This window comes from Alosa pseudoharengus, unplaced genomic scaffold, assembly GCF_046254945.1.
Source record: "Alosa pseudoharengus isolate Yale_2024_CS ecotype anadromous, Long Island Sound unplaced genomic scaffold, YU_APseudo_1.1 YU_APseudo_1.1_scf_2, whole genome shotgun sequence".
NCBI lineage: Eukaryota > Metazoa > Chordata > Actinopteri > Clupeiformes > Clupeidae > Alosa > Alosa pseudoharengus.
In genome coordinates, this window is record NW_027468663.1 from 37578554 (window position 1) to 37601272 (window position 22719).

Genomic DNA, 22719 nt, shown 5'->3' on the forward strand with positions numbered 1-22719 from the left:
ACTGGCCCTTATACAACTAACAGATTTAAGCTTATTTGGTTTAACTGATTAAAAGTAGGTGTGAGGTAATAATAGTCTTACAACGGATATTGTGGCAACATTGTGGGCTAATGAAGTGAGGTGGTTGGTGTACATCCTCTATGAAGAAGAGCTTCTGTTGGTGCATTAACCAAGGTCAAACAAGCTTATCAACCTCTTAGAGTGATCACTGTAAATGTGACCTCAACACTTCCACTTAACTGTTTTTTTGACGATAGCTTTACCAACGAGCTGTAGAAAAACAGTATTATCTTGTATGTACTGCTGGAGTCAGGCAGTCTTTGGAGCGCCCATGCTGTCCTTACAGGACACAAAGCTGATAGTCTTTGGAGTGGCCATGCTGTCCTTACAAAGCAAACATTTCCCACACACATTTTTACTTTTCATGCCTCCTGTCTGTCTGTGAGAAATGTGTCTGCCTGCTGTATTATTTGAGTGTAGCCTACACAAGTTGGTATGAACATTTCAAGGCCAGATTAGAAATGAAGGTGCAGGTGATGAATATTGAACAGAAACATGTTGGGAAGAATATGCATATTACATATCTGTATCTGCCTATGTACAGTAAATGGACCTTACTCAGAGTTTATTTTGGTGGCCTTTAAAAAAACAGTTTGCCTCAATGTGTTTCTTCAATACCAGGTTTACAGAAATAGGGAAAAAGAACACTTTCACTGTTCATTGTTTTAAAACACTTTTATGGAACTGATTGCTTGGAATACATTTATTGCTAACATTTCTTCAAGTAGATTCTCAGATAGACAAACAAAACACTCTTTGGATTGTGTATAACAGTACCAATCACCAGTGGCCATTGTCTATATGTATATACTGTAGGTTAAGACTGTGTTGTTCTGTGAACATGTTTAACAGGTCAGGAATAGGTTTAGGAATGTTTTTATACAATAATGGAAAATAGAAAAATATCCCGTCACCACCTTCCTATCCTGATCTTGGTGCTGCAACACTATCCTTGTAAAAAAAGAATGAGCAGTTAGTCCATTAGACCCTCTCTACAGCAGCGTTTGTCACAGTCAGTGGAGGCTCCATCTATTTCCTCTATGGCTTTATCCACATGATATTATTGTGAAAGGTTTAGAGACACATGTAATATTTTGCAAAATGACGGCTAGCAGAAGGAGGAAGATGATGACAACGAGGACCACTGTGCAGACCTTTGTCCAGCGTGACTGCTCAACTTCCTGCTCCTCTCTCTGGTATTCTTCTCCTTCTACTCCTACTCCGCCTCTTCCACTTTCCAAATCCAGCATCCTGTTATCGGCATGTGTCACCATGGTAACACCCTTCAACTGACAGGCTCTGACCAAGCAGGGTGCAAGCTCCGCGGGCAACAGAGGAGCCTGGGCGTCCACCGCCAAGGGCAGCAGGTAGCAGTCGTGGCCGGGCAGGCGCATGAACACGGGCGCTTGGCGCGCCAGGAGGGGAAGCGTCTGCGGGTCATCGGGGAGTTCGGACACGGAGAGGCCCTTGGGGAGGAGGGTGAGGGAGCGGCACCAGGGGCAGGCAAGCTCTCGCCGGGCCCTGCATATGCGCCGCAGGCACACCGAGCAGCAGGTGTGACCACAGCCCAACAGCTTGGGCCGCCGCCAGCTACTGTAGAAGTGAAAGCAGATCTGGCACTCCAGCTGCGGGTCCTGACCCCGAGAAGACATTGTGCTTAAATAGAAGACAGCAGTGTGTGTGTGTGTGTGTGTGACTGTGTATGGTGTGTTGGGGGGGGGGTTGTTTTTCAAGTAGGTCGAACGCAGTTTGCAGGTTAACAGCAGTAACCTCTCTGCAATGTGGGATGAGATGTCTTAGTGAGGCATCGTGGCTCAACACAATGAAGCCTCTTAACACTCTGCTTCTCACTCTTCACCCAGTCGTGTGCTTTTTCTGACGTAGTGCAGCTCTCTTTATTGATCCAGGGCTCGTTTTATCTGTGGAGTGAGGAAAGGAGCATGAGAGAGAACAGGAAATGTCAAGGTATCGTCAGTCTACAGAATAAAGCTCTGGGGAGGGAGGAGAGCAGGTTGTTCCCAGGATTTTAGAATGAATGGATGCTTCCAACAAGTATTCAGGATAAATGCCATAAAGCATTAATATTGGGAGATTAGTCTCTAGCAGAGCATGAAAGGAAGCAGACATGCTCAAACATATCACAACATAGATAACCAGTAACCTGAACTGGTCACTGTCCCTAAAATGGCCCTGGAGGGATTCCTAAAGTGTGTGCCAGCTATAAATGAACATGCATGTCACAGTTTAGGGTCAACATGAATAGTTCTAGTCTATTGTAACAGCTCTGGTTGTAGTCTTCCTGCTTACATGGATAAGGAAACTGTCCCTTAATGACCTCTCCTCTATAGCTCCTTCCTAAGGTAGAATTGATAATGTGATTGATCTTACCACTGGGCTGTGGTAGGAAATGCACAAAGAAGAGTCAAGCGCAATAAGATAACATTACATTTTTGATAAGGCATTTGTTCTACGTTGTCATACTATGTAACTGATCAATTGCTCTTTTATAGTTCTGTTCAGAGCTGTCCTTTGGTCCATAGGCCTTGCTCCATATCCTAGACTGTATTGTAATGACCTGTGTGTTATTGATGTGTGCTTTGTGTGTGCCTATCACCTTGCTCTACCAGCCGCTGCAGTGCGGGGGGCTGAAAGAGCATCCATGGGGCGGGACGCCGGGTTATCAGAATTGTTACTTTAAGTTGTCGCTCTAATTGTCCATAAATGTAGCCATTTATGTTCTGCAACCTGCTATTAAGATCAGCTCAAGCTTCTGTTTATGCGTCTGATGCACAGGTGACATCGTTACAGTATGCTCCACATCTGTCGATTTTATGTTAATCAAATCATGTTATCATGCAAGACCAATGGCTTTCCTCATCATACACCTCTCCCATGGCTTCAATCATCTTATCACACTGCCTGGGTCAATAATCAATTGCACAAAGCACAAAGAAGCCATTATCTTAAGTTAAAAGCATTACATTGTGTTGCATTAAGTGAAGATTGCACATGCTGAACTAGGCCTATACAAAAGTCGAAATGAAGTTAAGTCATCTTTGCCATCTGTTGTGTAAATGATTGTGACATTGGCATGTCCCAGATCCTTGTAAAATTCCATAACAGGCACGGTATCTATCCAGCCAGGTCCTTTTCATCACCTGAAGTTAATGAGCAAACTCTATCTGGGCGGAGGGGCAAACATGTTGACCGCTAGATCTACATCACACTGCATAGGCTACTACCCTCCATGCAAACTAGAGATAGCCTATTGATGGCCTATAATATCAGAACTTCGGAATCTACTCATTAAGCAGTCTTCCTGAGTAAAAATGTGGAGGACTACATAGGTGCAAGTAAAACCTCATCCATTCAGTTGCAAACATTGTCATGTATGGACATGTTTTTAACTTTAGGCTACTACTGTAAACAGCAAACTTCTGTTCAGTGACTAGCCTACACAGCTTGCTTGTTCAAACATGTATAGGCTACCGACCAAACCAGAATATCCACTCATAGCTAAACCTTGCTCACCAAAGATATGCATCGCCATGATATGTGAAAAACAAAGCACGGAACAGGAAGCCAAAACAGAATGAAAATCTTACAGAAAGGACAAAGTCCCCCTCTGTGGCAGTAGATTACTGAACACCAATTAGCCTGCACTAAAAGGGCCGGTATATAGGCTATGTACTTGTTCACGTGAGGTAAATGAAACTTCCATGCTTAGCAACAAAGCTGGTTGTGACCAAAGAAGAAATTGACAAATTCGACCTATGATAATCACACCGCAGATTAGCCTATGTTGAGTGCCCATTTGTCCAAGCAACAGTTGGTTATGCAACGTCTTACATGTGGATAGTTTACAAACACCCTGTCAACTGGTGCTAACTAATTTCGGGCTAACATTAGTGACATAGGCCTATGCATTCTTCTGATAAAGCATAGGAATCATTTACCTTAAAACACCGACTGCGTGGTCCTAAACCTAAAAAAGATATTTGAATATTTGTCAGACACTGGAGTTAGTTTTTTAAACTGTATCGCAAATTAAGCAAGTCTACATTAGGCCTACCGAGGGACTTACCATACTTTACATAGAAAAGTTTGTCATACTCGCCTGCAGCAGTCCTGTTACTTCTTGTTCTCAAAATGTTTTGACAGCTGATCAAGGCATGGTGGTTCTTTCACACACCCCTCTAGAACGCCACTGCAACCAATGGAGTTTGAGCTGCCCTGACGCATAGATTTTCAAACCACGCCCATTCTGTGACTAGACACGATACAGGCCTTGTTTCAAAGATCTTTGAAAATGTGGTCTACAACGCCTTCAGTCGCGAGTTTAAAAAGAAACAGGTTTGTTTTAGCTGAAGAGAAGTCTGCCCTTCTAGTCTGCACTGTCCTAGTCTGTCCCTGATTACATAGCTTTTCCTCAATGGAATTCTTTAGATTCCATTAAAAATGGTAAGTATTAAATCTAAAACTATTTAACCTTATTTAAACCTATAAGTAGGTTTTAAAAATTAAAAGGCTGCAACAAGAAAATATAACCCAATAGTCTACATGGAAGTGTTGAGGACAAACAGACACAGACAGGAAGTGGAAGGAAGCAGCTACACACGTTTCAGTATAAGCATTTAATGACACTGCAAGCAAGATGGAAATATTACATGTCAAAACAACTCTGCAGGTTTTAAAACAAAATATGCATAAAAAGTGATCAAAGTGGACTGGCTGAGAGAAAAGAACAGGCAATTTCTTGGTCCAATTACTGATAGCATTTCCAATGTTCAATAGTTATGCAAGCCTGAGGAGTAGCATCAGTGGGTTGTGCTTTGACAGTGCAAAGAGCAGATTCTCACTCTTCTTCCTCCCCCCCCCCCCCCCCCCATCAAGCAAGTTCTAACCTACACCTCCCAGATCAGACCTTGCCTATGCAGGGGCTTAGCGGCACCTGCCATAACACAGCCCAGTGACTGCACACCTCAGGAAGGATTAAGATGAATGCATAGCATTCAAGTACAATTCAAACAATGGAAACGCAGCCCAAGAAATGTTGCAGTCCATTACAAATACATTTACAGTGGTGTCTTATTACAATGTGCTTTGTGTACATTTCCTAGAATAGAGGGTGTTATAAGAATATAAATATATATATTTAAAGTTTACAATATTAGAGCAGTTCATATTAGCATGATTCAGTATCTTGTGCCCTTTTTCTTTGCAGACCCTGAAATGAGGAAGGTTTGGAATGTTAAATGAAAACAAAACTTGGAGGCCAAAAACAAGCGAGACTAGCCTTACTCTACCTCTGCCTCTTTTGTAATGGGAAAACTCTGCGTCATTATAGTCATCAAATTCATTCCGCTTGGGCTTCGGCAACTCAAACCTCTTGCAGGAGGACCCTCTTCGTGCAGCTTTCAAACCTATGACAAAAATGAGAAAAATAATTGCCTTTAGGGAGGAGAAAGGGCGTCAAATCGGTAGCACAAGCTCTTTGGGAATTCTGTGTGCCGAGAATATTACTCCACCAAAAAATAAGCTACTATAGCCACGTACAAAAAGTACAAGTCCTGCCTCACGCTTAGAGGAAAAAATGGCCTACCCAGTTCTTGGTTCCTATTGCCAGGTTTCCATGGCTTTGCTTTAGGTTTCCCAGCACCGTTACCCCAGCCCTCTTTGTCAGGGCCCGTGGTGCAGTCACCCCACTGTTTGTCTAGAAATATAAAACAGATAGATTTAAATGGCACAATAATGCCTAAGCCAACAGCAAGAAAAGAAACCGATAGAAAAAAAACATGTCTTACCAGAGTAGGATCTTGGGGGAGCACTTCGTGAAGGTCTTCCTGTATTCTTGTCTGTTCTGCCAACGGCTTTGCGCTCACAGCACTCCCTCAAGTAGCCATGGCCCTGCTCACCCCGATCTGTTCCTCCACTTTCCGCACAGTAATCCTGTTTGGGTCTGTGTGTAGGAGCCCGGTAACATGGCGACGCAGAGCGCCTGCTGGACTGTGGCAGGTAGTTGACCGGGACCTCATGGGCTTCATAAGAACTCCATTCATCTTCTCCCTCCTCAGAGTCCGCTTCGTCTAACACCCCACTACGGCCACAGCAGTCGGTCCTCTCAGGATAGTCGGCGTGTGCAAACTCGGGACTCGATGCCCTCAGGCTCAGGCCACAGGTGGAACAAGTCTCCTGGCAAGCTGTGCAGTGCTCCTCTGAAACTGCACCCAGATCCCCTTTACGGAGCGCAGAATAGGAGTCATTGCCCTCATCGTCCAGCCTGTCGCCTTGGACACAGACGGGCTCAGAGACTAGGTCCACATCCTCCACATCCGTGGAGAACAGCTCGTCTCTGGAGGACAGCTCGTCCAGAGATGGACTGAGGACACTCTGCCGCTCCTGGTCTGCGTGAGGATAATAGCTGTAGCTGCCGGTACTCAGGAGGCTTCTGACAGGAGGCAGCAGGGAGCTCACCTTCTCTGCACACCAAAGGGGATTAGACTTCTCCAGCAGAGAGGTTGTGGTCATTTTAGTGCAGGGCAGGCGGAGGATGCGAAAAGGCAAGTCCTCCACATCTCCAGAGCCTGGGCTTACCGGAGAATCAGCCTCTGGAATGGGGTCAGAACCGCTCACCAAATTGGAGTCATCTTTGGAATGTGGACTCTCGGATGGGCTGTTTGCCTCTTTTGACTCAAGACTCTGGTTCGAAGGGCCACACTCATGCACTCCAGAGTCAGGATAGGGAGTGGACGCACCATCTTCCATTTGTTGTCCATCTTGCACCGCGAGGTTCTGCGATAACGATGGTTGGTCAGATTCTGTCCCTTTCCCAGTTAGGCACACATCATGAATAGAGGAGCCATCGAGTGGCATCACATCAGAGAGAACGCACTCCTCCAAACAGCCCTGGCTGGATTCGGCATCATAGAGCGCAGCAGAGGATTCACTGAGAGATGACTGCTGAATGGCAGGGTCTCCTTGTTTCTGGCTGTTAAAGCGTACTCTTTGAGGCAGAGGTGCATCCAAAACTGGTCTATCTGAACCACTGGGCACCTCTTCCTTTCCAGGATACAAAACAGCAGCAGGGGTTGAGGAAACGACTGCACGGTTTGAGCCTAAATCCTCGGCAGGTGGGTCAGTGTCACTGACCACATCATATGGCTCTGTTTGGGCCTCAGAACAGGCAGTCTCCCGCTGCAGGGAAGACTGCTCAGCATGGTTAGGGTAGTTCCCATCTTGGGCTGAAGGAAACGAATAGTGGTGGCTGAAGCTTCTTCGGTAATCTGTTGGATACAGGGGAGCCTGGGGAACTACATAAGGCTGCTGCATATATTGGACTGGTGCCATGTATCGTCCATACGACATGGCTGCAAGATCAAATAACATTTTTAAAAAGATCAGCATGGTAAGAGCACATGTAATTGACAATTTAATGATTCATCCTTTACATGTTGATATGCATACCTGGCCATGGAAAACCATACTGGCTGTATGGATTCATATTCCATGGGTAGGATGTGAAATAAGGTTGAGTGGGTTGTGGAACATAGAGAAATGGTCTAGTGTGGTGTGGTGGATGCCCCCAATTCCCATTGAGTGGATATTGATTCTTCATGTCTGAAAAAAGAACGGTCAGAAATAGACTAGACATGATACAATGTTGTGCTGGTGAATTAGAGATTAACCTACCTTCCATTTCTCCTACAGGGACAAAAAGAGACAACACAGGATACTGCACACTGCAATACTGAAAGGTAAGAAGTCATCAAATCAGCCATGTAAAGTCAAGTCAAGTTTGAATGTCAAGTTCATGTTCTAAAATCTACCAGCCTATATGACTTAATTTACTTCTGTAGTTCAAGAGAGGCAACATCTACAAACAAGGTCTACAATCAAGTACAAGCTACTGACCTTGAGTGACCGTGACAAAACGTGGACATGGGGAAAAAAAGTGCACTAAAAGACAACTCACAAACAACACTCCATTTATAGGCTTTCCAAGCTACGAACAGGCTGGTTGATCGTTTCCTGTCACAGGCTGCAATTGCCAGATAGCATTCAGGTGTGTTGCATTGCGTCACACTCTGCAGGCCAACTTCTGTTTGTCGGTAGGTCGCCACATTTTATCAACAAAAAAAACACAACAAAGGGAAAGCCGTGCGATGTTTCTACATGTGCTTAGAAGTAGTCTTACCACAAACAAATTAGCCTGCAATGACATTGACAACCCACTAGATGGACATCTTGACAATAATTATGAGGCGTGCATCTTTTATTTTGAAGAGAGTCGATAGCAGGCTCGGCTCAGCCATGTTGGTTCTGTCAGTCCGAGGGTTAACGTTACTGTGTTGCAGCAAGATGCAATGGAGTCTTGAAGCACGAGAATGTTTTGTATTTGGCAGCTAGTGGTGGATACAACGTGACAGAACATGTGGGATTTGATTTACGACGAGCCGTCACTCCGATTTTATATCTGCGTTTAAAAGCAGTTATCGCCATAGGTATGTAAACAAAATGTGAGTGGCATGGGTCCCTGAGATAGCTAAGTTAACGTTAGCTAGCTAGTATGTCATTGTCACAGTTCTGTATTTTTTACCAGCTGCTATAGCTAAATAACACCCCATAAGCACCCCAATAACAAATTACTAGGTGTTACCACCAACACAATGACAACCAAACTGGTTTAACAGTCTAAGAGTAGCTCTAGCTAGTAGTCACTACTGTAGTCACTTGTAGTGACAATCGTGCACAGTGATGTCTGTCTGTCTTACCGACCTAGTCTCTGCTTGTCACTGCTCATAGTGTAGCCGCTAGGTATCAGTGAAAATCATTGGGCCGATGTGGTTTTGAAAGTCAGTATTCAACTAAGTAAAATTGCTGTTTGAGATTGTTGTTGTGAGTTCTAAGTTTGTTATTGTGAGTTTCATTGTTACTGAAAATTCTCGGTCTCTAGCCATGGACAGTCTGTCAGAAGAGCTTGAGGAGGTCAGAAGCAGGGCAGAGGCGTGTCTCTCTTCGCCGTGCTCAGCCCATGAAGTCCGGGCAGGTGTGTGTGCCATGGCCAACCTTCCCCTACCACCTGCTGCCAAGTACCAACAAATCTCAGCAGAGGTGATGTTGAAGGAAAACAGTGCTGGCAATAACAAGAAAGAGGTGAGCATAGGAATGCATACATTTTCTTGTATTAAACTCAATTGATAGTCATATTACATTAAAACCTGACTGTTTGCTTTTCAATATAAATATGAAATGTGATATTAAAGACAGCCGTACAATTTTCAGAATTAAGTTGTCTTTATTTTGGCCTCTTTCATCATTCAGTTTTTCTGTGTGTGTGTGTGTGTGTGTGTGTGTGTGTGTGTGTGTGTGTGTGTGTGTGCTTGTGCGTGTGCGTGTGCATGTGCGTGGGCATCTGCTGTTGTTCCTTTTAGATCATAGGGTCTTTGCAGAGACTCTCCACAGCTCTTAATATCCTAGAGAAGTATGGATCAAATCTCACCAGCTCCAACAGGCCAAAGTATTGGCGGACTGTAAAGCACAATAACCCTGTCTTCAGAGCAACAGTGGACGCCATTAAGGTAGTCGAAGGTGTTCTCATTAGTCGAGTAGATTTTATTGTCATCTCAACAATATACCATGCATGTACACAGTAACACACAACAATGTGGCTCCAGATTAACAGTAAACACAATGCACACACATAATACACACCGATGTTAACACATGTACACACGACAACACATGCGAGAACTTATATATAGAAGTAACATGTAAGTGCACAGACGCATAGTAGCAGTGATCTGTATACCACTTCAAGTCTAACAGGGTGTGTTTGACACATCACTTCCAATACCATCCTAATGTGAAAAGGTTTGTGTCATTTCAGAAGGACCAGAGTGGGACTTTCAGTTGTTTTTCTCATTGTTTTTTCAGGGGGGTCGGGCAGTGCTCTGTCTCTATGGCTATACCAATCAACAAGCTGATGGTCTCAGCTTCCCCGATGAAGTCCAAGAACCAGATATTCAGAAGGTGTCCTCGGTCACGCTGGAGGTCATGAGTCTGAGGATGGAACTAGACATGCTCATCCAGGTCTGGATTTCTCTCAATCTTAGCCATCAGTCTAGAGGTTACATGTGGGGAGTGTCTTTAAGTATCTTTATTTAAGGTTTTGTCTGTTTCTTGTTTCTCTCTCTCTCTCTCTCTCTCTCTCTCTCTCTCTCTCTCCCTCTCTCCCTCTCCAAAGGAGTCTCATCCTAATCCAGAGTTCTTTGAGACACTGGTTCCATCAGTATTTCAGCAGGTAATTCTATTCTTCTCACCCTATGTAAATGTCTCCCCCTATCTCAGTCTAAATGTAAATACAACCTGTATTTATCTTATTCCTGCACTAAACAAGATTTGCTCTCTGGCTCCCCCTACAATTCAGAAGCGCAATAATAAACAAAAGGAAACATGCGTGTTTTGCAACAAAATATGAGCATAACTCCGATATAATGTAGAGGGGAATGCACCAACAGCAGTCACTAGAAAGTTGCTAGGTCGTACATCACCTATAGAGGGCCGCTCAGACAATGGCAGAAGTGCTTAGGTGTTATGAGGTTATGTGCCATCAAAATGATTTTGGAACCGTTATGTTAAGGTGAAAAAAACATGTGAATTCCATTCCCCAGGAGGAGAAGGTGTTGGGCTCCCCCTCTGATGCTCCTTGGGAAAAGCAGGATAAGCCTGTGGTATCTCTCACTCCACCCAAAGCATCCTCCTCTACTAAGTCCACTGGTAGGTTGGGTCTCTTAACAGCTTCTGGCGTTCTGTCCTGAGTTCATTCTGCTGATATGAGATGTTGCCTTCGCTGACTGTCTTTGCTTCCTATCGGGACCTCTGCTGCATTGCACTGCATTGCTTTCATCAGACAGTGAACACTCTCTTTCTCTCCTGCCTTTCCTCTCTCTCTCTTTCTCTCTCTCTCTCTCTCTCTCTCTCTCTATCCCCCTCTCTCCCTCTCTCTCCCCTCTCTGTCCCTCTCCCCTCCTCTCTCTCTCCCTCTTTCTGTCTCTCCTTCTCTCTCCTGCCCACTCTCGGTTGGAGCAGGTTGTTCCCTCTGTGGCGGCACGGCTTCTGTCTTGTGTGCTCCGTGTGGTTCCATTCGCTTTTGTGAGTCTTGTGACATGGCCTTCCACTGCCACCCTAGCAGAGCCGCCCATAAGCGGGAGCCCGCGCAGACCACTGAGAGGCAGGGTGAGCATGCACACACCAGCGCGCGCAGGGCGTCCCCCCCCCCTTCACACGCGTGCCGTGCGCCTCAGGTCACGGCTACGTTTGGCCTCCACAGGTTGAAATGGTAGGAGACTACTGTGAGTCTTCAGGTTTGAGTCCCAGGGAGTGCAGACACTGATGAAATAGTATGAGCCTTGACTTTTTGAGCCCCTCTGCTAAATGATGAAAGTATAGCCTGAGTTCAGTTGGTGCTTGCTGTTTCTCAATTCTCAACTGGATGAATTGAATATATTGAAATGCTGAACTGAAACTGAACAGCACCTTTGCACACTTGCACACTGTTTCATCTGTCTATTCTCAGTTCTTCCTATTCTGTCGCTGGTTATGAATCACTTGGTTTCACACTCTCTGCCTCAATGTCTACTTTTATTTGTGGGTGTTTTCACACTTGCTCCCTTTCAGGCTTCTAAAAGAACTCTATCTATCTATGACTCTGCATTTTTTCTGCATTATGTGAACACGCCAACCGAACTCAGACCCCTCTAACACGAACCAAACTGAGACGGTTCGCTTTGAAGTCAGCGGCACGGTTGTTCACGGTGTGCAATGTGAACACAAATCGCCATGGGTTCTCTTTCACATTTTGCATCGTAGCCTAGTCTGTTTTGTCCTGCATGACTTACCATTGCCAAAAGAGAAGGCATGTTGTTTATTATAATAATAAAAAAAAACAATATTAGGCTATCATTAGGCTCATGATAGGCCTACTATCCAGGGCAGCCGTGTCCTACTGGTTAGCGCTGCGGACTTGTAACCAGAGGGTTGCCGGTTCAAACCCCGACCAGTAGGCACGGCTGAATTGCCCTTGAGCACGGCACCTAACCCCTCACTGCTCCCCGAGCGCCACTGCTTCACCTCACTGTGTGTTCACTGTGTGCTGAGTGTGTTTCACTAATTCACGGATTGGGATAAATGCAGAGACCAAATTTCCCTCACGGGATCAAAAGAGTATATATACTTATACTTATACAGACATTTGTAGGCTAATTTGGCTACAGCCAAACAAGGTTGTTCTAATGTTAACATTAGACTGAATCTTTTCATCCAAACTAACAATGTAGAATGTAGCTAGGCTATTATCTCTCTGTCGAACTCTTCTTCAGTTGGGCTTTTGTTCCCTTGTCATTTGGACGTGAGCTAAAGTTGGACATAGTAACAGTAACCAGGTGGGGCGGGCCTACCATTGAATTACAGTACAAATTGTGATTGGCTGGCGTGTTGACTGACCGTTCAAGAGAATATTATATATATTATAATATTTTTTCAGAATTAATTCAGACCAGAATTAATTCTGAATATATGTTATAATATATATTTCAGAAAAGAAATTAATTTATGAAACAAAATCACCACACCAATTATGGATTATGATACGTATTTCAACCTGATAATGAATGATGATGAAAATATAACCCAGAGCAGCTACATAACTCATAATGTGAATACAAAATGAACGGAGTTCCTTTTGTTTTAGTAGACTGAGTTTGGTTCTTTTAAGGGACTATGAGTGAAAACACCCTAATTTGCTTGTTTTAATCTCCAATTTATATCTTTTTTTAATGTTTTTTGCAACGATATAGCCATAGACACTGATATGGCATTAAACTAAATGACTACTACTACTAACACTGCCCCACTGTCCCTGTGCAGATAACTGCACCATATGTGGGATCTTCCCAGTCTCTGCCCAGTGTCCAGTCTGCGTGCAGAGGCTGTGCTCGGAATGCGACCGGCTGTACCACTCCCACCCAGCACGCGCCAGCCACAGCAGGATCACCGTGGCCTCCGCCAAACCCTCCAAGTCCATCAGGTGAGCAGGAGAGACGTGACCACCTGCTGCTTAAAGTATAAGTATAAGTATAAGTATGCAGTTGAACAAAGTAAACTAAGATAACCAAATAAAACAGGTATAGTATAAGTATATATATACTCTTTTGATCCCGTGAGGGAAATTTGGGCTCTGCATTTATCCCAGTCCGTGAATTAGTGAAACACACTCAGCACACACACAGTGAGGTGAAGCACACACTAATCCCGGCGCAGTGAGCTGCCTGCAACAACAGCGGCACTCGGGAGCAGTGAGGGGTTAGGTGCCTTGCTCAAGGGCACTTCAGCCGTGCCTACTGGTCGGGGTTCGAACCGGCAACCCTCCGGTCCGAAGCCCTAACAAGTAGGCTGCGGCTGCCTACACTGACCGTGGACCCTCATTTGACTCATCCATGTTTGCACTTCAGGTCCTGCCCATGGTGTTAAATTAACAAATTGATTTTACTTCATTGTTAAATTAGCATTAGTTAGACTTCAGACTTTGCACTCTTACAAATTACTGTAGAACTTCTTGGTCACTTTACAGTGTCTACTTCTAAGAGTCAATACAATACAAGCTGTTCTAAGGAAAGCATGTACATCTAGCATGGTTTCATGTGCCATGGTATATAGTTTGCAAGGCCAGTTTAATCGGCAGTGTTTGAGAGACTTGAGTTTACTAGAGGTGTTTTAAAGAAGCCCTATGCAGGTCTGGTTATTCCTTCGCTGTTTCTGGGTGTTCGCCTGATTTGGGCTCGCATTTTTCACGACATGGCTCCCCCTGCAGCTTTGGTAGCAAGTGACTGCTATGCTAAACCCCCACTAGCTAGCGAGCTAGCCAACAAGAAACCAAGCTAAACACATACAGGGCTCACAATAAAACAGTCAAGCAAACACATTGTTCAAGAGACTATCAAATCACATTACAAAAACGAAGTTCACCCAAGGGAGTCGGAGTCCGTTTTGCAGTCTTCTTAGAAACTACAATCTGACTACATTTTCGAGGCGCGATTGGATACTTCCGCTGAGTTACATCCGGATGTGTTCGGACCGCGACCAGAAAGGTGCATATTCGTTTTTTCCGCGGAGAAGCACTAGGGGGAGACGAAGCACCCACCAAACGACCCAAAAAGTGTTGTAGAACCATCAGAACGACTCTCAACCTGCATAATTAAGGTCATTTTTGCTAAAATTGTTGCATAGGGCTTCTTTAAGTACCTGTATGTGAAATGTAATTGATGCTGACAGGTCTGTTCTTGGTGTCCTGTTCTTTCCTGTCTGTCCGTCAGTGCATCCTTGGCCTCCTGGCAGTGTGTCCACTGCACCACACTGAACCGGATGCAGGAGGTGCTGTGTGGCATGTGTGAGCGCCCCCGTCTGGCCGCCACTGCACTGGCAGCCACTAGTGCACCACTGGAGGAGTTGCAGCCCTCCACTATCACAGGTCTGAGATCAGCCGCTCTGTCTCTGTCAGTCTTTCTCTGTCTTTCTTTCCTTCTTAGTTTCTTTCATTATTTCGGTCTCTCTTTCTTTCACTCAGTCTCTCTCTCCTTCGCTCTCTCTTGATTGCCATCTCTCTGTTTCACCTCCACTGTAATATTGTATTCTAATATTGTATTGTACCAGCGGTAACTGAAGGTGCTGTGTGTGTGTGTGTGTGTGTGTGTGTGTGTGTGTGTGTGTGTGTGTGTGTGTACCCAGCGGTAACTGAAGGTGTGTGTGTGTGTGTGTGTGTGTGTGTGTGTGTGTGTGTGTGTGTGTGTGTGTGTCTGTGTGTGTGTGTGTGTGTGTGTGTGTGTGTGTACACTCAGCGGTAGCTGAAGGTGTTGTGTGTGTGTGTGTGTGTATGTGTACTCAGCGGTAGCTGAAGGTGTTGTGTGTGTGTGTATGTGTACCCAGCGGTAGCTGAAGGTGGTGTGTGTGTGTGTGTGTGTGTGTGTGTGTACCCAGCGGTAGCTGAAGGTGCTGTGTGTGTACCCAGGGGTAACTGATGTGTCCTCCTCCGGCAGAGTGGCAGTGTAAGAGCTGCACAGTGGTCAACTCGGGCAGCAGTGTTCTTTGTGAGGTGTGTGAGCGCCCCCGTCTGGCCACACGCCCGCCTGCCACACCCTCTCGCCCAACTGCCACACCCTCTCGCCCAACTGCCACACCCTCTCGTCCAGCTGCACCCACTCTTGGTCTTCAGGAGAGTCAGGTATCAGTCTCTCTCTCTCTCTCGCTTTTTGATTGAACACATTAAGCTCCTTGACTAGCCTGACATCGTCATACTCAATTCTAGTCAGAATATGAGTCTGATACTGCTCCATTGGGACGTAATTATGGGGCGTGTTTCAACCGATACAGGGGGGAAAATGCCTCTGCACTCAATTGGATCGACCTAACCAATCAGAGTAATGAAAGCCTAACGTGAGCTATAAAAAGAACACCTGAACCATCCTTCTTCTCCACAAATGCTAGTACAGCAGGCGATAGCAAAATCTAACATCTAGCAACAGCGTTTTTTACTGCAAACAAAATCAACCGCGTGCTCAGCATGCTCAGGTGACGTGATAGACAAGGCATTGTTACTCATCTGTCCATTATCGTACAAGCCCGCCCAAACAATTTGATTGGTCCGAACTGCTCTGGTTAGGGCATAGTTGCTTCTCAATGGAACAAGTCCAGAAATTTTATGGGCGGGGCTAAGTCCGGGCTGGCTTTCCAGGCTACTCCTTGACCGCTTAGTGTACAGAATAATCATTTAACCAGCCATATAGAATGTCGGGGTAAATGCTAGCATTTCACAATATTTGTCCTAGCAAAGCTAATAAAATAAAACCGCTCATTTATAATGACCAGTTTGTGTGTACTAATTTGACTCTTTTGTAAGAAACACTTTTGCAAGCAAAATTCATATGAAGTGACATTTAGAAAAAAGTTTTTCAACAAGACTCTCTCCTCTGTCTCTCTCAGTGGGTGTGTCAGTTCTGCACTTACGCCAATCACACACCATCTTCCACCTGCGAGATGTGTGACCTCCCGCGGCCCGAGCCCGCCCCCTCGCCCCCCAAACTGCGAACCCCGTCCCCAGTCAGGGACTTCCCGCAGCTGTCCATCAAGACCAAGGGCCCAGCGTCCGACGACCCGGACGTGAAGCGCCAGCGGCTGATGAGGGAGGAAGGACTCAAGCTGATCCAGCTGATCCGCGTGAGTCATCACTCCAGTCGCTCAGTTTGTTTGCTTGATTTCCTCCTAGTTAGTGTTATGAGTACAAACTCAAGTTATATTTTTATTTTGTAGAATTGACTAGTCTTAGTTTTGTTTGTATTTACTTTAGTCTTTAATTTATTTCAATTTAGTCAGTTTTGCATTTTTCAATTTTATTTAGTTTTGATTTAGATTTAGTTTATTTAGCATTTATTTGAGCAGTGAATTTCTAGTTTTAGTCTGCATTTTTGTAACTGTAATAACTTTGGTCAAGCCTGGGCCTGGCTGTTCCCTGCGCTGGGTCCACTCTATGCACAGAGATACAGTATGCCAGGTCCTGGCTGACACTGCCCATAAAGATGGAGAGGAGCTTGCACACCTTGATAGATTATTCCTCAAGTGCCGGGCAGTGCTTTACATGCTACAATTATGATAGAATATTGGATATGTCACCTGTATTTACTTTACTTGGCTATGTGTCATACACGTCGTCTTTAGCTGTGCCACATCCATGGGTAAGTAATATAATGATGGATAGTTTTTATTCCCAAACAACATCCCAGACCTAATGAACAAACATTGTACTAAGTGGTGATATTGAAATTGTGTCTTCTGATAATGTGACATTGTGTGTGTGTGTGTAAGTGTGAGGTTGTGTGTGTGTGTGTAAGTGTGAGGTTGTGCTTGTTGGGTATGTAGTGTGTTGTGTACACACTTTAAAGCCTGTGGATTTGTAGACAGGGATTTTTAAGCTTTTTTTTCAGAGAAGAGGCTTTTTTGTTGAACCTTTCTCTATCTGTCTCTCTGTCTCTCTGTCTGTCTATCTGTCTGTCTGCCTCTCACCTCTGTCTCTCTTTGTCGCTCTTGCTTCTCTTTCTTTGCGCTCTCTCATTACTCTGTTTTCCTCTCTCTCTCTCTCGCTCTCTCGCTCTCTCTGTCTCTCCTCTCTCTCTATCTCTCTCTCACTCCTCAGGAAGGCGAGCGGAAGGGGGTGAGTCCAGAGGAGGTGTACGCGGGCGTGCGCGGCTCTGGCGACAGCAGTGTCGTGCCCTGTGATTGGTTGAAGACCGAGCTGCCCCCTTTGCTGGATGTGCTCTGCGCCCGGGCCGCCACGGTGCCGCTGGGTCCCCGAGCCCTCCATGCAGAGCCCCTGGAGCGCGCTGACGGCTCCCAGGAGCCACTGAGTCGAGGTGTGCAGCTGTCCAGAGCCGAGGCCAAGCACGCCTGGCTGACAGCAGGGGGCGACATCGAGCGGGCAGTCAAACAGGCGCTGAGGGACAGAAAGGCCAAGGTCAGTCTCACCGCAGACGTCACAGACCATACTATTGGCAGGGTTTTTTCCTGTCACTGTTCAAATGAATATAATTGTGCTAATCATGGGATATGCACCTGCACCACAGTCATTCATATAGCAGATGCTTTTACTCAAGTCACCTTGCAGACACACATTGTGGTTAGTCTGTTATGTCCTAAGGTACTGTATCAAACGTATGTTATTTGCTGTGTAGGTTGAGCTTCCAAAGCACAAGGACTTTGTTGCAGAGCAACATACAGCGTAACAACGAGAGAGGCCAAAAAGACCCTAATTTTTAACAGCTCACCTATATGGAGATGGCAATAACAAGACAAAGTAGCATGCCCTCTGTGCTGCTGCTCTGGTCTGTGATGTGTTTGTGAGCCCTTACCCAGTTTAAAGAGGGTGAGAGTGTGGCTCTCCCCCCGGGTCAGCCCTGGTCAGCGTGTGCCTGTGGTGTTGCAGGTGAAGGAGCTGGGCGCGCTGGGCTTCAGCGACGTGGCCCGTTGCGGAGAGGCTCTGCGGCTGAGCGGGGGCGAGGTGAGGGGCGCCCTGGCCGTGCTGCAGCGCCCCCTTCTGGAGCCCTTTCACCAGCGCATGTGGAGCGACCAGCCTGAGCCCCCCATCAACATCCACCTCCCAGACAAACAGGTAGGCTCAGCGCCACAGCAGGACATTGAACAGAACCTAAGACCTTCTGTTCAGGTCATTTCAGACAACTTTACAGTAACTGGCAGCTTTACAAGTCCCAAGAAGCTTATAGATTTGTCCATTTTTCCTGATTCTTTTGCTGTGTACCCCAGCATTACAAAAAACAGCACAAGGAGTATACATCAAAAAACAATATGATATACCGTAGTAGAAGTAGGTCTTGGCTGGTATATCATCCACTCTCTGAATATCTCAGCAGTTTTACTGAGACTGTTATGGATGAGGTGACTAATCTTGCTAATTTTGGTCACATTCGTATCAGTGATCCAGATAGATTGAAGTGTGAAAAACAGCACTACCTACCTGCTCACAAACATGGGCTGGCTTGACCTGTCCGGATAGAAACCTGTACCAGCAACTGTGCTAAAAACCACCAGTTCTGCAGATGATGGAGCTCTTAAAGGGCTAAAGCTGTTAAGAGGATCATTTGTTATAACTTTCTCATCTGTGTGGGGTTTAACTGTGGAGGTCTCTGGGCAAGGATGTCTTTGCTGTCATCCTGTGGCGGTAGCATTTCATCATCAGTGTGTCAACTGTGATAGGCCGGCTCTCAGTCTTTGTGGATGTTCTCCTCAGACAAGGCCCTGCAGGGCCCTTTTGTCGGCACACAGCGCCTGTGATCTGAGATGACTCCAAACGCGCCAACACACATTCACCCACTACTTCCTGCTTTTATGGCAGGTGCTGTATCATTGAAAATGTAAGACTTTTTACCGCGTGTCTCTCCCCCTCTCTCTCTCTCTTGCTATCCATCTCTCTCTCTCTCTCTCTCTCTCTCTCTCTCTCTCTCCGTCTCCCTCTCCCTCCAGCGCGTGTGCCGCAGGCTGCTGGCGGTGTACGACTTGCCCAGCTGGGGCCGCAGTGAGCTGGCCCTGTCCCTGCTGCAGGACCCCGCCGCCCCCTACACCCTGGAGGACGTGGTGCAGGCCGTGCGCGAGTCCCACGACCGCGACTTCATACGGCGCGTGCTCGCCAAAGAATGCCCCATCTGCCTCTCTGTCTTTCCCCACAGCAAGGTACTCTACAGGCAGAGGGGGGGGGGGGACAGGGAGAGACAGGGAGAGACAGAAGGAGAGGGAGGGAGAGAGAGAGAGCAGGAGAAAGAGTGTGAGAGAGAGAGGGAAAGGGGGAGAGAGGAGATGGAGGGAGAGAGAGAGAGAGAGAGCAGGAGGGGGAGAGAGAGGTAGGGAGATGATGGAAAGAGAGAGGACAGCTCCAGTCCTGACAGTTTTTTGTGTATAATAGCTTTGTCAATTGTGTGTGGTAGCTTTGGCTCCTGTTCCATTTAGCATCGAGATGACACCGCGCTATGTTGAGTTTAAAATTCATTGGGGATAGATGCAGAAAAAGGAGCGTAGAAGGGAGAAGAGGAAAACTACACCCAAGATGTTGTGTAGAAGCAGCAACATTAGGCTTCAGCACCAGCAGCCTGCTTTAGCTCAGAGATCACAGGAGGAGAGCAGCCACTCTGTGCAGAGGCTGCTGTCTTGTTTTCTGCAGGAGAGTGGCTCTCTAGTCCGTCAAGAGCACACTTGTCCCTGCCGTGCACAGACCTACTTTTCTATGCCTGATTTTCATAGATTTTCACAGACACTTCAATATGAATGTGTTACTATAATGGTATCATTCCTGCGTTAGAAAAATAAACAGTGTGGCCGCGCAATTGAAGCGTTCCTTCCTTGCAAAACATAAAAAGAAGACTGGTTTAATTATTTTAAATGTGTGCAACGCTCTCACGTCTGTTGTAGCCAGTTTCATTATTATAGTTATAGTAGACTAATTGTTACCACAAAACTAATTGTTACCATTTCGCGGTCATAACACTTCAGTTGTGTTCCTGGTGTAGTCCGGCTATTACACACCCACAACACACACACACACACACACACACACACAACACATACAACACATCCCAATTGAAGAGCATGCTCACTCCAAATGCCAGGTGTGTAAGAGTGTTGCGGTACCTGTCCCCTTGTGCGTCTCCAGATGCAGTCTCTGACGTCGTGCCAGTGCTCGGTGTGCTGCAGCTGCTTCCAGCAGCACTTCACCATCGCCGTGAGGGACAAGCACATCAGAGACATGGTGTGCCCTGTGTGCTGGGAGCCCGACATTAACGACCCCGAACACCTCAACAGCTACTTCTCCACTCTTGACATTCAGGTGTGTGTGTGTGTGTGTGTGTGTGTGCGTGCGTGTGCGTGCGTGTGTGTGTGTGTCTGGGGGGGCTTTCTAGTCATCAATCTTTCAAGTTTAAACCGTGTGTGTGTGTGTGTGTGTGTGTGTGTGTGTGTAGCTCCGAGAGTGTTTAGAACCTGAGGTGTACGAGCTGTTCCATAAGAAGCTGACCGAACAGGCTCTCATTAAGGATCCCAAGTTCCTCTGGTGCAGTCACGTGAGTCCACTGATATTCCATTAGGACACACAATCCGCCTTATTCATGAAACTGGAAATCTGTCCGCTTTTCATATTCTGTCCACTCTGTTTACATTATAACTTAGTGCAGTCTCAGCAGGCTAACTAGAATATGCTTCAACTTATATTTATTTTGAAATGTACACCACCTCATGTCACTAAGACCCCATAGACCAGTACACCACCTCATGTCACTAAGACCCCATAGACCAGTACACCACCTCGTGTCACTAATACCCCATAGACCAGTACACCACCTCATGTCACTAAGACCCCATAGACCAGTACACCACCTCATGACACTAATACCCCATAGACCAGTACACCACCTCATGACACTAAGACCCCATAGACCAGTACACCACCTCATGACACTAAGACCCCATAGACCAGTACACCACCTCAAGAGCATTCAGCACACTAATGGTGTTAAGCGTGCTGCTTTTCTCTCTCACTGCTTTATTGATGCGGGTGTTTTTCAGTGCTCCTACGGCTTCATCTATGACGGCGAGCAGCTCAAGGTCACTTGTTTCCAGTGCCGCAACAGTTTCTGTGCCCAGTGCAAGAAGCCTGTAAGCATCATGCCACAATGCTACCTCAATGAATGAGCATTCTTGATCTCACTCTGAAAAGACCCACTAAATGTCCAGAAGTTATCCTGCCATTCACTCTGTCCTCTCTCTGTCCTTCATCTTTCTATCACTTGAACTCCCTCTCTTTCTCATTTTTCTGCTCTCTCTCTCTCTCTCTCCTTCTTTTCCCTCTCGCTTTCTCTCTCTCTCTCTCTCTCTCTGTCCAACAGTGGGAGTCTCAGCACACTGGTCTCTCCTGTGAGCAGTTTCAGTCGTGGAAGCGAGAGAATGACCCTGAGTACCAGAGACAGGGTCTGGCCGGATACCTGCGTGACAACGGCATCAGTGAGTCCACCCGATTCTGCCAAACTCACATTCACTCTGGTCACCGTGGTCAGGAACAGATCCCAAGGACTCCAACCGGGGAGTTAGACAGAGTGTTCAGTTCAACACACGTTATATTGAAAGTGATTAGGACAGCCAATAGTTTATTATCATGAATGCTGTCATGCACACTCATTGTGATGGAGGAAACTCAGCTGAATAGTGTCAGCTAAATAGTGATTGTGATGCTACATAGTGACTGTGATGCTAAATAGTGATTGTAATGCTAAATAGTGACTGTGATGCTAAATAGTAATTGTGATTCTGCATAGTGATTGTGATTCTACATAGTGACGTTGATGCTAAATAGTGATTGTGATGCTAAATAGTGATTGTGATGGTACATAGTGACTGTGATGCTAAATAGTGACTGTGATGCTAAATAGTGATTGTGATGCTACACAGTGAATGTGATGCTAAATAGTGATTGTGATGCTAAATAGTGATTGTGATGTTACATAGTGACCAAAATGAGCCAACATTTGTTCAACCTCAACAAAGGTGCAGGTGTCCTTCTGATTAGTTGGACCCATATGCTCTCTCAGTTATGGTCAGTCACTCGGCATAGCTGCATTGCCTTCAAAAAGGTGTCATGTTGTCAGCTATACTATACTCTTAGCTTTTTACTAATCCATTGTCCAAAAATGCTTGTAGTAGTAATTAGCAGTAATCCCTATTGTATATTGTTCCACACATACTGTAGGTGCATAGCTGTACCCCACTCATCACCATAACTCTACACACACCCTCAGCACATCCCCAGACAGACAGTCCCACTCTGAGGTAGGAAAAAGGAGGAATGGAGAGGATTTGTGTCAGGTGAAGAGTGGATTTGGAAATGGAGAGGGTTTGTGTCAGGTGAAGAGTGGTGTAAAATTGAACTATCAGTTATTCCCCTCTCTGCCCATTTCCCTGCTCAGTAAAGAGAGCGCGCAGGACGGTTGACAGGCCTTTGAGAGGTCAGTAGTTCTCTGCAGCTGACTGGCCAGCTCTCCTCTCCGCTACATGTCAGGCCTG

At 45.9% G+C, this 22719-nt stretch overlaps 3 protein-coding genes and 2 long non-coding RNA genes across 6 annotated transcripts in view; 1 reads left to right on the forward strand and 4 right to left on the reverse strand.

Moving 5' to 3' along the window:
• Positions 1 to 309: 309 nt before the first annotated feature.
• On the reverse strand, positions 310 to 1712 carry rnf152 (ring finger protein 152). The gene is made up of 2 exons (XM_076293256.1): positions 1215 to 1712; positions 310 to 384 (listed from the first exon to the last, which is right to left on the reverse strand). The coding sequence occupies exons 1-2, from the start codon at positions 1710 to 1712 to the stop codon at positions 310 to 312; spliced, it is 573 nt and encodes a 190-aa protein (XP_076149371.1).
• Positions 1713 to 1735: 23 nt separating this feature from the next.
• Positions 1736 to 4202, reverse strand: LOC143134482 (uncharacterized). Its single transcript, XR_012988653.1, has 3 exons — positions 4145 to 4202; positions 4017 to 4045; positions 1736 to 1979 (listed from the first exon to the last, which is right to left on the reverse strand). It is a non-coding gene; the product is annotated as an uncharacterized LOC143134482 (long non-coding RNA).
• A 998-nt stretch (positions 4203 to 5200) lies between these two features.
• LOC143135263 (uncharacterized) lies at positions 5201 to 6178 on the reverse strand. Its single transcript, XR_012988868.1, has 3 exons — positions 5865 to 6178; positions 5663 to 5773; positions 5201 to 5483 (listed from the first exon to the last, which is right to left on the reverse strand). It is a non-coding gene; the product is annotated as an uncharacterized LOC143135263 (long non-coding RNA).
• A 3-nt stretch (positions 6179 to 6181) lies between these two features.
• buc (bucky ball) lies at positions 6182 to 7649 on the reverse strand. The gene is made up of 3 exons (XM_076293257.1): positions 7525 to 7649; positions 6341 to 7427; positions 6182 to 6281 (listed from the first exon to the last, which is right to left on the reverse strand). The coding sequence occupies exons 1-3, from the start codon at positions 7559 to 7561 to the stop codon at positions 6182 to 6184; spliced, it is 1224 nt and encodes a 407-aa protein (XP_076149372.1). The 5' UTR covers positions 7562 to 7649.
• A 737-nt stretch (positions 7650 to 8386) lies between these two features.
• rnf31 (ring finger protein 31) overlaps positions 8387 to 22719 on the forward strand; it is a 21541-nt gene continuing 7208 nt past the window's right edge. Inside the window, exons 1-18 of one of the 2 annotated variants that reach the window (XM_076294894.1) lie at positions 8387 to 8561; positions 9014 to 9213; positions 9492 to 9638; positions 9994 to 10149; positions 10304 to 10360; positions 10731 to 10836; positions 11149 to 11295; positions 12985 to 13144; positions 14430 to 14584; positions 15150 to 15334; positions 16093 to 16326; positions 17300 to 17617; positions 18086 to 18271; positions 19141 to 19347; positions 20321 to 20494; positions 20628 to 20726; positions 21229 to 21318; positions 21549 to 21663. In XM_076294894.1, the coding sequence (XP_076151009.1) occupies positions 9016 to 9213; positions 9492 to 9638; positions 9994 to 10149; positions 10304 to 10360; positions 10731 to 10836; positions 11149 to 11295; positions 12985 to 13144; positions 14430 to 14584; positions 15150 to 15334; positions 16093 to 16326; positions 17300 to 17617; positions 18086 to 18271; positions 19141 to 19347; positions 20321 to 20494; positions 20628 to 20726; positions 21229 to 21318; positions 21549 to 21663 (2734 nt within the window). In that variant the 5' untranslated portion in view covers positions 8387 to 8561; positions 9014 to 9015. The remainder of the gene's footprint in view (positions 8562 to 9013; positions 9214 to 9491; positions 9639 to 9993; positions 10150 to 10303; positions 10361 to 10730; positions 10837 to 11148; positions 11296 to 12984; positions 13145 to 14429; positions 14585 to 15149; positions 15335 to 16092; positions 16327 to 17299; positions 17618 to 18085; positions 18272 to 19140; positions 19348 to 20320; positions 20495 to 20627; positions 20727 to 21228; positions 21319 to 21548; positions 21664 to 22719) is intronic. The other variant, XM_076294895.1, reaches the window with a different exon arrangement.

Coding starts and splice junctions, on each gene's coding strand:
- rnf152 (XM_076293256.1), bottom strand. CDS start 1,712: ATGTCTTCTCGGGGTCAGGACCCGCAGCTGGAGTGCCAGATCTGCTTT. Junction 385..1,214: donor AGCAGTCACGCTGGACAAAG/GTCTGCACAGTG, acceptor TTGCTTTGTAAG/GACAGCATGGCCACTCCAAA.
- buc (XM_076293257.1), bottom strand. CDS start 7,561: ATGAATCCATACAGCCAGTATGGTTTTCCATGGCCAG. Junction 7,428..7,524: donor GTATGGTTTTCCATGGCCAG/GTATGCATATCA, acceptor TTGATCTTGCAG/CCATGTCGTATGGACGATAC. Junction 6,282..6,340: donor GTCTGTGTCCAAGGCGACAG/GCTGGACGATGA, acceptor ATCTGGGTGCAG/TTTCAGAGGAGCACTGCACA.